This window comes from Delphinus delphis, chromosome 11, assembly GCF_949987515.2.
Source record: "Delphinus delphis chromosome 11, mDelDel1.2, whole genome shotgun sequence".
Taxonomy (NCBI): domain Eukaryota; kingdom Metazoa; phylum Chordata; class Mammalia; order Artiodactyla; family Delphinidae; genus Delphinus; species Delphinus delphis.
Genome location: NC_082693.1, coordinates 40,752,190 through 40,765,181, shown reverse-complemented (window position 1 = coordinate 40,765,181; position 12,992 = coordinate 40,752,190). Strand labels below are relative to the sequence as shown.

At 39.1% G+C, this 12,992-nt stretch overlaps 1 protein-coding gene across 3 annotated transcripts in view; it reads left to right on the top strand.

Moving 5' to 3' along the window:
- The window catches only part of TFCP2 (transcription factor CP2), a 50,849-nt gene that overhangs the window by 22,679 nt on the left and 15,178 nt on the right, over nt 1-12,992 (top strand). For all 3 annotated transcript variants that reach the window (XM_060024780.1, XM_060024779.1, XM_060024778.1), the window contains exons 2-3: nt 11,921-12,072; nt 12,618-12,694. In XM_060024780.1, coding sequence (XP_059880763.1) covers nt 11,921-12,072; nt 12,618-12,694 — 229 coding nt within the window. The remainder of the gene's footprint in view (nt 1-11,920; nt 12,073-12,617; nt 12,695-12,992) is intronic.

Sequence of the window (12,992 nt, the reverse complement as noted above, 5' to 3'; positions counted from 1 at the left end):
GGATAAAATTTGTTTACTGTTTCCTCTCTGCCTAAAACAGTGCCAGGCCCATAAGTGCACACAAAATATTGAGTGAATGGATAAATAAACTTGGATTTATATTTGCTATTTACTAGCCGTTTAACCATGGGCAAATTATTTAACATCTCAAATTACTAGATCCTCAGTTTCTTCAACTGGCAAATAAGGAGGGGAGACAGTTGCTCCTACCCCACAGTGTTATTGTGTGGATTAAGTGCTAGTTTACATGTAAAAAATCAATGGTAGTAGTTGAGTGGGAGTGGAGGGGAGCAAGGGAAGAGAGCTACAGTTTGTCAGCTGAAACTTTTAAAGAGGGAAAAGAGAGGTGGGGAGTATAATGAGAGATGAGACTGAACAAGTAACCTGGGTCGTTTGGAAGGGCCTTGAGTGCTGTGTTGAGGAGCTAGTGCTTTATCACGATTTCATTGGGAAGCCACTGAAGCATTGTAAACAGAGTAGGGACATTTTAGATTTACATTTTTAAAGGTTACTCTGGCTGTAGATTGGAGGATAATGATAAAAAGCTAGTTATCATTCCTGAGAAGGGTTGAAGCTTAGTGAACTGGGTGTCTTTTGCTCTGCATATCCTTAGAAATGCAAATTAATTCTCTATCATCTGTTTATTCATCTATCTACCTACCTACCTATCTGCCTTCTGTCTACAAGAGGAGGGGAGCAAATAACAGATCTGCTTTGACTGCATCATCTCCAGGGAATATGTTGGCCATTTTAGAAGAAAGGACCTTCCTCAAAGATGTGGTCTGAAGGAGGAGAAATTTTCATAAGCCCTGCCACTGTGAGCATAAAGGGGAGAGGGATAGCTAAAGTCTTTTTACCATTTCATGGGACTGGTATTCTGATACTTCTAGGATTTCCCCAAAAGTCATTAGTGGTTAAAGCGTTAACAAACAGAAAAATGTCTGTGTTTGTCTTTCACTGCAGGGAGGAATGGGGGACTAGGGAGATTGTCCAGCTTTGAAGCTAGCTAGCTGGGCTTGGTAGCGGGGATGGAATGAGCGAGGCAGAAGAACCTCAAAGGTGGTGAGTGATTCTTGCTAGTGAAGAGGGAGGGAAGCTTAACTGCAAAACAAAGACAAAAACACAAACAAAAACAAAAGAACTGGTAGACATTTTGGACCTGAAAAGAAGCTTTGAGGTTCGGCAATATAGGGGCTAAGCGTGGTTTCCCTTAGTCACAGGAAAACAAGAACAAAAAACTATTGTTGTTTTCCCAGATAGGTCATAATATGATGCTGGATATCAGATCTTTGAATACTGAAATGGGAGCTCTATTTTTTTTATCTCAAAACTGCCAGATTCCCTGGAATATAGAACCCATGGTTGTCATCCATCACCTAAATGGGAAGAGTCGGTGATTTCAGAAATTTAATGAAAGAGCCTGGTACTAATGATGCCACAGGTGATGTTTTCAATTAGCAGTGTTTTAATGAGATTTGTAGGCTGTAGGAGCTAATCCTGTAATGTTGGAAAAAAACAGAAAGCAGGCCTATATCTGGCAAATCTCCTGAGGTCGGGCTTTGCTGATTCAGGTTGCTTTGACTAAACTTTTAATATCTCACAAGCTCTCTGGAAGTGAATTTGTATCTGATATTGGTCAGATACTTTTCAGCTTCCAAAGTAAGTAAGGCTTCTACACAGATTTGAAATGAGAAGTTTTTAGTGACTTTCTAAGTTAAAGGAAAATAAAAAACATTGCTTATAGAAGGAAATAAGTGGTAATTGGCAAATAATTCAGCATGGTAGAAATGAGGGAGATTCAAGAACTTGGAGGGGGACTTCCCTGGTGGTCCAGTTGCTAAGACTCCACACTCCCAATGCAGGGGGCCCGGGTTCGATCCCTGGTCAGGGAACTAGATCCCACATTCTGCAACTAAAAAGATCCCGTGTGCCGCAACCAAGACCCAGTGCAGCCAAATAAATAAATATTTAAAACGACAACAACAACAACAAAGACTTGGAGGGAAAAAAGAAATTAGCTTCATTTTTGGGTAAACTTTGAGATGTACATAATAAATGACAACAATTCAAATTTCTGGTCTCCTAACTGCTGAAGAATGGTTTATACCTAGAAGCATTTCTTAAAGTGTTTAAAGAACATTAAGCCCAGTATTGAGATCTGGGAAAAAGTTCCAGAAACAGTATTCATAAAGAAAGACTGTCAGATGACCAATATCTCTTTCAAGGACATCATCAGCATAAAATCCAGATGTGTTGTTTTATCTACTGCTTCCTTGTGTTTGGAGGTCATACCGAACAGTCCCTTTTCCAGGTTTGAAGTTGAAGTTTGAAGTTCCAGGGGAGTAGAGTTAAGCTACTCAGGGTAGAGTTGTATAAAGCACCTACCATAAACGTAGTAGGCCCTGTTGAGTTACGTAATCTTTACTATTTTTAAATAATTCATTTATGCTTCCTCACGTATGAGTAATACTGTAAGGACAATGAACTGGAATGTAGGAAAACACTAGGTGTTTGTAGAATGATTTAGTAAGATTTGTTGCTGTGCAGAGATAGAAATTTAGATGACAGTGATGCTCTGTGCTCTGTAAGGGGATCTTATTTATAACTTTTTTTTTTTGCGGTACGCGGACCTCTCACTGTTGTGGCCTCTCTCGTTGCGGAGCACAGGCTCCGGACGCGCAGGCTCAGCGGCCATGGCTCACAGGCCTAGCTGCTCCGCGGCATGTGGGATCTTCCCGGACTTGGGCACGAATCCATGTCCCCTGCATCGGCAGGCGGACTCTCAACCACTGCGCCACCAGGGAAACCCTATAACTTTTTTATTTAAATTAATTAATTAATTTATGTTTGGCTACATTGGGCTTTGTTGCTGTGCATGGGCTTCTCTCTAGTTGTGGTGAGTGGGGGCTACTCTTCGTTGCGGTGCGTGGGCTTTTCATTGCGGTGGCTTCTCTTGTGGAGCACGGGCTCTAGATGCATGGGCTTCAGTAGTTGTGTCATGCAGGTTCAGTAATTGTGGCTCACGGGCTCTAGAACGCAGACTCATAGTCGTGGTGCACGGGCTTAGTTGCTCCGCGGCATGTGGCATCTTCCCGGAGCAGGGCTCGAACCTCTGTCCCCTGCATTGGCAGGCGGATTCTTAACCACTGCGCCACCAGGAAAGCCCCTCAGACTTCACTTTTGATGAAACCTGGTATCAGCATTTTTGGCAGCCATGTTACATTGCTTGTCTCACAAATAATTTTTTTTTTTTAAGTCCTGGTCTTTCTCACATATATTGGGCCATTTTGTTGTTGCTGTTGTTAGTACTAAGTGCATGACTTTATATTTATCCTTATTACATTTTATCCTGTTAGATTTAGCCTCCTATTCCAGCCAATTAGAATTACTTTAAAAGTTGATCCTATCATATATGAAATTGCTTTCCCGTCCCAGATTCCTGTCATTTGCATATTTGATCATCGTCCTCTTTAGTGTCCTCATCGAAGTCATTTATTTCTAAAACATGTTGCAGGGGACAGGTTTCTCTGGGGTCCTGTGGCGTATCACTAAACCTTCTTCTAGACTTACCTGCACTCTAGGTGCAGTTGTGTAGTTATCTTAAAGCCACTTAACTTATAGAATTCATATTTTTCACCTTCAACAAGGATATCAAGAGAGACTGGTTTATGCATTGCTGAAATCCAGATATATTTATGCTTATAGCATTCCCTGGTCAAACCATATTCAAAAAGGAAAATGAGATAGTTTGGTTATGGCTTCCAGTGATTCTTGGTGCCCTGCCTAAATAACTCATAAACTATTCTTTGAATAACCTTTTCTGCAGTCTTGCCTTGGACTTCATATCAGATCGCTCTGGTATAAGGTAGGAAGAATATACTCTTTTTTCATTTTGAAAATTGCTACTACAGACATAAAAAGCTAATATGATATTTGGCATTATCAGAATCATGAGATTTGTCTGAGTTTACCCACAGAGTGTCACCAATGGATCTCATCTGCACATTCTTTGATTCTCCTGGTATATAATTTCATCCAGGTATATAATTTCATTCCAGGTACTTTTTGATAGTCTTATGTATCATGATCTATTAATCCCATATTTGGTGTTCTTTTTCTATTCTCAAGATGGTTTTTCTTTACAGAAAAGATAGAAGAAAAAACAGGAATTGAGATGTTCTTCTGTCTCTGCTTTATATTAATTAGTAATATGCCATTTACATCAAAGACTGTACCTGTGCCTTCTCTGTTTTGCAAGCCTCAGCACATTCTGGGCTTCAGCTCAAGCTTGCTTCTTATATATATTGTTGCCATTTTCTAAAAAATGGTTTCTTTCCTTTTATATATTTAGTTTTCTTGTGCATGTCCTTCTAAGTCTGAGTTGATTGGTGACCTTTCCATCCAGTCTCTTTAGATACCTCCCTTCTTTTCTCCCTCTATCTCAGATAATGTGGGATTGGCAGATTTCATTTTTGAGAACTTTTTCCCATCTCAGACCTTGAGCTTGAGTCCTGTCTTCTTCACTGTTTGAAGCCTGCTCCCACTGTGTTCCTTCTTCTTCCAGCCTGCCTGGTTTGGTTGCTTTCTTTTGAGGCTCTCACCACTTCCTCTTTTCTGATCAGTTTTTCTTTCTGAACCTAAGTTGATTGGTCAAACTTAGGTTCAGAATTATAATTCTACTTATTCTGCCATCTGGGTGATAGAACAATTAGCAAGGCAAATTTTTTACTATATATGCTGCTTTCTAGTTGAATGAGATTTTTCACCAGATGTTCAGGTAGCAAAAATCTTTTACCACTTTGTGACAGAGGGCTCCTACCAAGAAAGTCAGTTTAATTTCACCATTACTCGGTAGTTAGGGCATCTCACTGGCTTCATGTTAAAACTTGCAGGGCTATCTTTCCTGGCCAGGTGTCCTCCCTGATCTGCCCTTCCATCCTTCCCACAAATCCAAGGAAATCAGTCTGCTGTCCTCTCCTCTTTAAAAGTGTTATTACCAATTATTTACTGGATGTTTTTTTCTTTTGAAGCTGACCCCAGTGTAGGGTGTAGTCTTTTCAGTTCTTGCCTTTTCATTCTGTAACTAACATAGGGATATTGACATGTTTTATTTCATGTTTTATTTTCATAGTGATGGAGTCTAAATAAGTGTTATAAATAGGGAAGTTAGAAGTTCATGGCATTTTTTTAAAAAATAAATTTATTTATTTATTTTTGGCTGAATTGGGTCTTTGTTGCTGCGCGTGGGCTTTCTCTAGTTGCAGTGAGCAGGGGCTACTCTTCATTGTGGGGCTACTTCTCATTGCTGTGGCTTTGCTGTAGAGCACGGGCTCTAGGTGTGCAGGCTTCAGTAGCTGTGGCTTGCAGGCTCTAGAGCACAGGCTCATGGCACACGGGTTTAGTTACTCTGCGGCACGTGGGATCTTCCCAGACCAGGTCTCGAACCCGTGTCCCCGGCATTGGCAGACGGATTCTTAACCGCTGCGCCATCAGGGAAGCCCAGAAGTTCATGGCATCTTATTGTCCCAAGTTAGTTTCTAATTTCCTTAGGTGCTGTGGACATCTGTCTGTTTGCCTCTTACTCAAGGTAAAGTTCATCAAACCTCACCCTCTCTTTACTCCAGGCTCTCTAGAAGAGGGTTTCAAGAAATGGTAAGCCTGGGGGAGAAGGTTAAACCATAGCTGTGCATTAGTAGAGACCATTAAGAGGCTGTCTTATGTCACAGGGTAACTTATACCTCAGAGGACCCTGAAGCAGCTCTTCATGGAATCCCAGTTACATACAGGAAAGATCATACCTGATACTGTTTCTGTTCCTCAGTTACTTCCACTCAAATGCTTTCTGCTAGGCCTCTACTCTCAGGTGTGGATTTCTGCTTAGCAGTGCACATTTTTAACATATACTTATCTTTAACAGGTAAGATTTCTATATCCTTATATTTGATCAGAGATACTGTGAGATGTTGAAAATTCGAAAATGATCAAAATGTATTAGGCCTGGACTTCCCTGGTGGTGCAGTGGTTGGGAATCCGCCTGCCAATGCAGGGGGCACGGTTTTGAGCCCTGGTCCGGGAAGATCCCACATGCCGTGGAGCAGCTAAGCCCGTGCGCCACAACTACTGAACCTGTGCTCTAGAGCCTGCGAGCCACAACTACTGAGCCCGTGTGCCTAGAGCCCATGCTCCGCAACGAGAAGCCACTGCAATGAGAAGTCCACGCATGCAACAAAGAGCAGCCCCCGCTCACTGCAACTAGAGAAAGCCTGTGTGCAGCAATGAAGACCCAATGCAGCCAAAAATAAATAAATAAAGTTATTTTTAAAAAATGTATTAGGGCTGAATATTCTGGAGAAAAAAATAAAAATATAAATCATGTCAACACGTGTTTACTAAACACACAAAAGAGAAGTTACTCCCTTTAAATAGCTCATGTTTCATTGGAATGAATAAGTATATGAGGCAATCAAAGAATATAATAAAATGCTGAATTATACATGGGTAGCAACTACTTAGAGTCCACTAGAGTTGGTTTTCCAAATCTGTACTCAATTTATGTCTGAGAAGGAGCAGGCTTCTGTATTTCTAAAATTGTTTCTCGCTGAATTTTTTGTTATAGTTTTGGTGTAAACAGGGGCCTAGAGCTGGGTTTGCCAGTGACCTTTAGCCCCCACCTCTGGGAATGTGGAACTGAGTGGTATTCTTGCTCCTGCAGCAGAGTGAAAGCAACACAGTGTGGTGGGAACATGAGTAATTCAAATATATTTGAGCATTTTAGATTTTAAAATCTCTCATGAGATAACACAGTTTTGTGTATTTCGGTTGGCTGTGCTGTTTTGAGGTAATTTTAGGGGTAGCTTTTAGAATCAATTTTAGAATTCCAGCCTCAAGTGACAGTCCTTTGCTTAGTCGTGAGGGGTTAGGTGTAATGCCATATTATATTGAGAAGACTAGGAACTGTTGTTATATATTAACCTTACTAGGCACTGATACTTGAGAAGAAAAAAACCCCCTACATTCATAATGTTTCAGCTGTTGCTATGTTGCAAAATCCAGTTTGCCTTGATTCCTGGTAATAGCCACTAATCTTTCAAGGAATTATCAGCTATGATGCATTTGAGGATGATAAGGCAACAAAGTCTCCTAAAGACTAATCTCATGTTTCTTAATTTTGTAGTGTTTTGCTTTATTTTCTATACTGTTTGCTGTGGGAACAGTGGTAGCTTCCTGATTTTGAGAAGAGGAAGAACTGGGACAGTACTTTTTTAGAAACCCCAGTGCTTCTGCAGTTTTGTATAATCTCAAGGGAACAATAGTATGTTTTGCCTGACAAATTAATATGGACAGAAAGGATTCCCCACCTTCTCCACTCTTAACCCCACCCCTGTAAGCAAAACACACACACCTTCAGGCCTAAGGAAGAGGAAAAGCACCCTTTGTTTTTCTTGCCTTTGAAATACTTTTTAGCAACAAGAAACCTGTGTTTCATAAACACTGGTTTATATCTCTGCTGACTGGATTCAACTCATAACATGTCTTTGCTATTTAGACATCAGCAGAAAGAGAAATTTCTTTTTTTCTAGCCCTCCCTTTTTTTTTTTTTTTAACATTCATGCCATTAAATTTTTATTGTACCTATGTGTATTCTTAGGTCAATAATGAGAACATTTGCTGCTTGTTTTATATTCCAGTAAGAATTTATAATCTTATATATATGATTCATATGATTGCAGTCACTTTTCTATTAATTGTTGTTTTTGCCTGAATGTAATAACCTTATAATCTAATGTTTGGGGATAATGTAGACTGCTGAGGGATATAGGTGCATATAAGGAATGCCTTTCCATCTCTAGATAGTAAAATTGATTTTGATCTCTTTGTTTTACAGTATAAGCATAATATTTAAATTACAGGTAAAGGTTTGAGTGTATTTCATTTTGAATGTGGGGAATGTTGACAGGAATCACTGGATCCCTGACCTCTAACCCTTTAGAATCTCAATTGGTTTTTTATGTTATGTATCTGTTGCCTTTCTTTTATACCTGGAAGTACTCTGTGGCCTATACATATTTTTTCTATTTAAAAAAAAAACTTCATTGTAGAAAATTTCAAACATATATAAACAAAACAGTGTAATGAACCCTCTTGTACCTATCCCCCAGCTTTAAAAATTACAACGTTACTACTCTTTTATCATTTATACCATTTCCCATCCTCCAGTCAATAATTTATTTTTTTCTTTTAGGTAAAATTTATATGGATTGAAATGCACAAATTTCAGCTGTACAGTTACGACCGTGTAACCCACACACATCTAAACATAATATAGAACACTTTTCTCTCCCCAGGAAGTTCCCTGTATACCTTCCAAGTCAGTCCCTGCCCTGCTAGCAAGCCACTGTTCTCTTTAATTTTGCCTGTTTTAGAACATCACATAAATGGGATCATGCATGATATATTCTTTTTTTCTGGCTTCTTTTGTTCAGTATCATGTCTGTGAGCTTCATCCATTTTGTTGCATTCCTTGTTTTGCTGAGTAGTATTCCATTGTATGAGTATACCATAGTTTGTAATCCATTTTCTTAATTATGAACATTTGGATTCTTTCCAGTTTTTGCTTTTATGCTATGGACATTCATGTATAAGTCTGTGGTTGGTCTTATATTTTCATTTCTCTTGGATAAATACATATGAGTAGAATTGCTGGATCAACGGGCAGATGCGTGTTTACTCTTGTAAGAGACTGCCTAACCTTTTTCTAAAGTGGTTGTATCATTTTACATTCCTACTGGCAAAGTATGAGAGTCCTAGTTAGTCTACAGCCTTGCCAATATTTGGGTTGTCATTCTTTTTCATTTTAACTGTTCTAGTGAGTATATGTACATATTTTTTAAATTAAAATACATTTTATTTTGAGAATTTCATGGCATGTCTTGAGATAATTTGAAATACTCTTTAATTTGGTACAGCTCTTAAGATCCTTTTAAAGTTTGATCTGGACTGAATGCTGATCACAACAGTTGGTCTCCAAGGCCCAGAATATTCTTTCTCACTAACCATGGCTTGGACTTCTGAGGGGAAAAAAAAATTTTTTTTTAACATCTTTATTGCAGTATAATTGCTTTACAATGGTGTGTTAGTTTCTGCTGTATAACAAAGTGAATCAGTTATACATATACATATATCCCCATATCTCCTCCCTCTTGCGTCTCCCTCCCACCCTCCCTATCCCACCCCTCTAGGGGGTCACAAAGCACCGAGCTGATCTCCCTGTGCTATGCAGCTGCTTCCCACTAGCTATCTATTTTACATTTGGTAGTATATATAAGTCCATGCCACTCTCTCACTTCGTTCCAGCTTACCCTTCCTCCTCCCCGTGTCCTCAAGTCCATTCTCTACATCTGCATCTTTATTCCTGTCCTGCCCCTAGGTTCTTCATAACCTTTTTTTTTTTTAGATTCCATATATATGTGTTAGCATACGGTATTTGTTTTTCTCTTTCTGAATTACCTAACTCTGTATGATAGACTCTAGGTCCATCCACCTCACTACAAATCTCAATTTTGTTTCTTTTTATGGCTGAGTAATATTCCATTGTATATATATGCCACATCTTATTTATCCATTCATCTGTCGATGGACACTTAGGTTGCTTCCATGTCCTGGCCACTGTAAATAGAGCTGCAGTGAACATTGTGGTACATGACTCTTTTTGAATTATGGTTTTCTCAGGGTATATGCCCAGCAGTGGGACTGCTGGGTCATATGGTAGTTCTATTTTTAGTTTTTAAAGGAACCTCCATACTGTTCTCCATAGTGGCTGTATCAGTTTACCTTCCCACCAACAGTGCAAGAGGGTTCCCTTTTCTTCACACCCTCTCCAGCATTTACTGTTTGTAGATTTTTTGATGATGGCCATTCTGACTGGTGTGAGGTGATACCTTATTGTAGTTTTGATTTGCATTTCTCTAATGATTAGTGATGTTGAGCATTCTTTCATGTGTTTAGTGGCTATCTGTATATCTTCTTTGGAGAAATGTCTGTTCAGGTCTTCTGCTCATTTTTGGATTGGGTTGTTTGGTTTTTTGATATTGAGCTGCATGAGCTGCTTGTAAATTTGGGAGATTAATCCTTTGTCAGTTGCTTCATTTGCAAATATCTTCTCCCTTTCTGAGGGTTGTCTTTTCGTCTTGTTTATGGTTTCCTTTGCTGTGCAAAAGCTTTTAAGTTTCATTAGGTCCCATTTGTTGTTTTTGTTTTTATTTCCATTTCTCTAGAAGGTGGGTCAAAAAGGATCTTGCTGTGATTTCTGTCATAGAGTGTTCTGCCTATGTTTTCCTCTAAGAGTTTGATAGTGTCTGGCCTTACGTTTAGGCCTTTAATCCATTTTGAGTTTATTTTTGTGTATGGTGTTAGGGAGTGTTCTAATTTCATTCTTTTACATGTAGGTGTCCAGTTTTCCCAGCACCACTTATTGAAGAGGCTGTTTTTTCTCCATTGTATATTCTTGCCTCCTTTATCAAAAATAAGGTGACCAGGGCTTCTCTGGTGGCGCAGTGGTTGATAGTCCGTCTGCCGATGCAGGTGACACGGGTTCGTGCCCCAGTCCGGGAAGATCCCACATGCTGTGGAGCGGCTGGGTCCGTGAGCCATGGCCGCTGAGCCTGCGCATCCAGAGCCTGTGCTCCACAACGGGAGAGGCCACAGCAGTGAGAGGCCCACGTACTGCAAAAAAAAAAAATAATAATAAGGTGACCATATGTGTGTGGGTTTATCTCTGGGCTTTCTATCCTGTTCCATTGATCTATATTTCTGTTTTTGTGCCAGTACCATACTGTCTTGATTACTGTAGCTTTGTAGTATAGTCTGAAGTCAGGGAGCCTGATTTCTCCAGCTCCATTTTTCTTTCGCAAGATTGCTTTGGCTATTCGGGGTCTTTTGTGTTTCCGTACAAATTGTGAAATTTTTTGTTCTAGTTCTGTGAAAAATGCCATTGGTAGTTTGATAGGGATTGTATTGAATCTGTAGATTGCTTTGGGTAGTATAGTCATTTTCACAATGTTGATTCTTCCAGTCCAAGAACATGGTATATCTCTCCCTGAGGGGAAATTATTTCTAATCTTTTCCATCCATTTTAGCCCCTTATTGTTTCTGAAATATTTTCTCATATATTTACTCTTTGCAGCAAATGTGGTTCCCATTTTATAGATGAAGGAATGAAGACTCAAGAGAGCTTGCCCAAGATTTGCCCAAAGGTTCTAGAGACTGAAAGCTAGGATTTCAAACTTGGTCCAGTACTCTTTAGCACATAAAAATGAGCAACATATTAGAATTCATTGGATGTGTCTCTTTGGTTTGCAAGTTTAGATAAACTGAGAAGTATAAGAAGCTTTTTCTTGGAGGAGATAGCTGGTAGGGATATATCAATATTAGTTGTATTCCACAGAATGTAAACTGACCTTGAAATATATACTGGTCATTGATTTGTGCTTTTCATGTGGTTTCTTGGAATTTTGGTTATTGTTTTAATCCTTAGAGTAGATGAGCTGATGTGGTTATAAAGATTCTGCAGTTGGTACCTTTCTGGGAACAAATACATTACTGAGTGTCCTAAATTGACATTTGGGAACTCTGCATACAATTTTCAGAGCCCTTTTAGGAGTCCCTGTCTATGATTCCTAGAAACACTCTCTTTGGACACTTAAGTGGTTTTAATAGTGAATGTCTGTCATTGCCCACATTGTTGTGGTCAGAGGGATATTACAGCAGGTAATCTGAACTGAATGGTTAGGAAGAAACTTCTCCAAGGTGTGTCATGTTTATGGTTTTCCAAAGCGAATTGCAGTTAAATGGTTTCATTAATAAATCGGCTCTTACACCATTGTCAGATGTTAAAGTAAGTCATTTGTTTGTTTTATTTCAGTGATGTCCTAGCATTGCCCATTTTTAAGCAAGAAGAGTCAAGTTTGCCTCCAGATAATGAGAATAAAATCCTCCCTTTTCAATACGTGCTTTGTGCTGCCACCTCTCCAGCAGTGAAACTCCATGATGAAACCCTGACATATCTCAATCAAGGTTAGATATGGTGTTATTCATTAGTATTATTGCAGACCTGCTGGATTCATGATATTTAATTAGGTACACTTATATGTAAAAAGTACATCTTTCTAGTGTGACCTGTTAAAGTCAAAGCCTCAGTGTCGTATTTGATATATATTACTGGTTTCTTTTGTCTACCTGTCCATTTTTAGTTCCAGTCTCTCTCTTTCTAATCCATGTTCCCTGGACATCCCCAGTGGTCACTGTCTGAGAAGTATTACTGTATCCAGCTCTATTATTTACCAGTTGTGTGGCCTTGGACAAGTTGATTAAATTCTGTGTTTCAATTTCCTCATGTGTGAAACTGGAATTGATAATACCTTAGAGAATTGTATCAATTAAATGACATAATTTATGAAAACACTTAGCACTGTGCCTAGCATACAGTAAAGGATTATGGTTGTTACTAATACTAATAATGTTATATACTCTTGTATATTCAACCAACTGAATTTCATTCTTTCTGAATCTTGGGAAGTTAATTTATGATGAATATAATATGTAGTTACTTTTTGTTCTAGGCCAGTCTTATGAAATCCGAATGCTAGACAATAGGAAACTTGGAGAACTTCCAGAAATTAATGGCAAGTTGGTGAAGGTAAAAGAAAACAAGTAAATCATTCCTCTCCATAATATCCTTTTACTGACCCTTTTTGGATTAATATTTTTTCTTTCATAAAGGGCTTGGTGGTATCTCTTACCTGCTACAGTTTGCTAGCAGAGTGGTAAACTGTTGTGTTACTTCTTTGGGGTCAGAGTGAGCCCACCTATTCACGTGGATTTTTCAGAGCTGCAGAAACGAAAGCTTAGCACTCCATGTCAGGAGAGTCTCATGGCTCATTGAAGTTCTTTTTGGGTGGAATAAAGTAACCTCTTCGAGATCTTTAGAGAAGTGC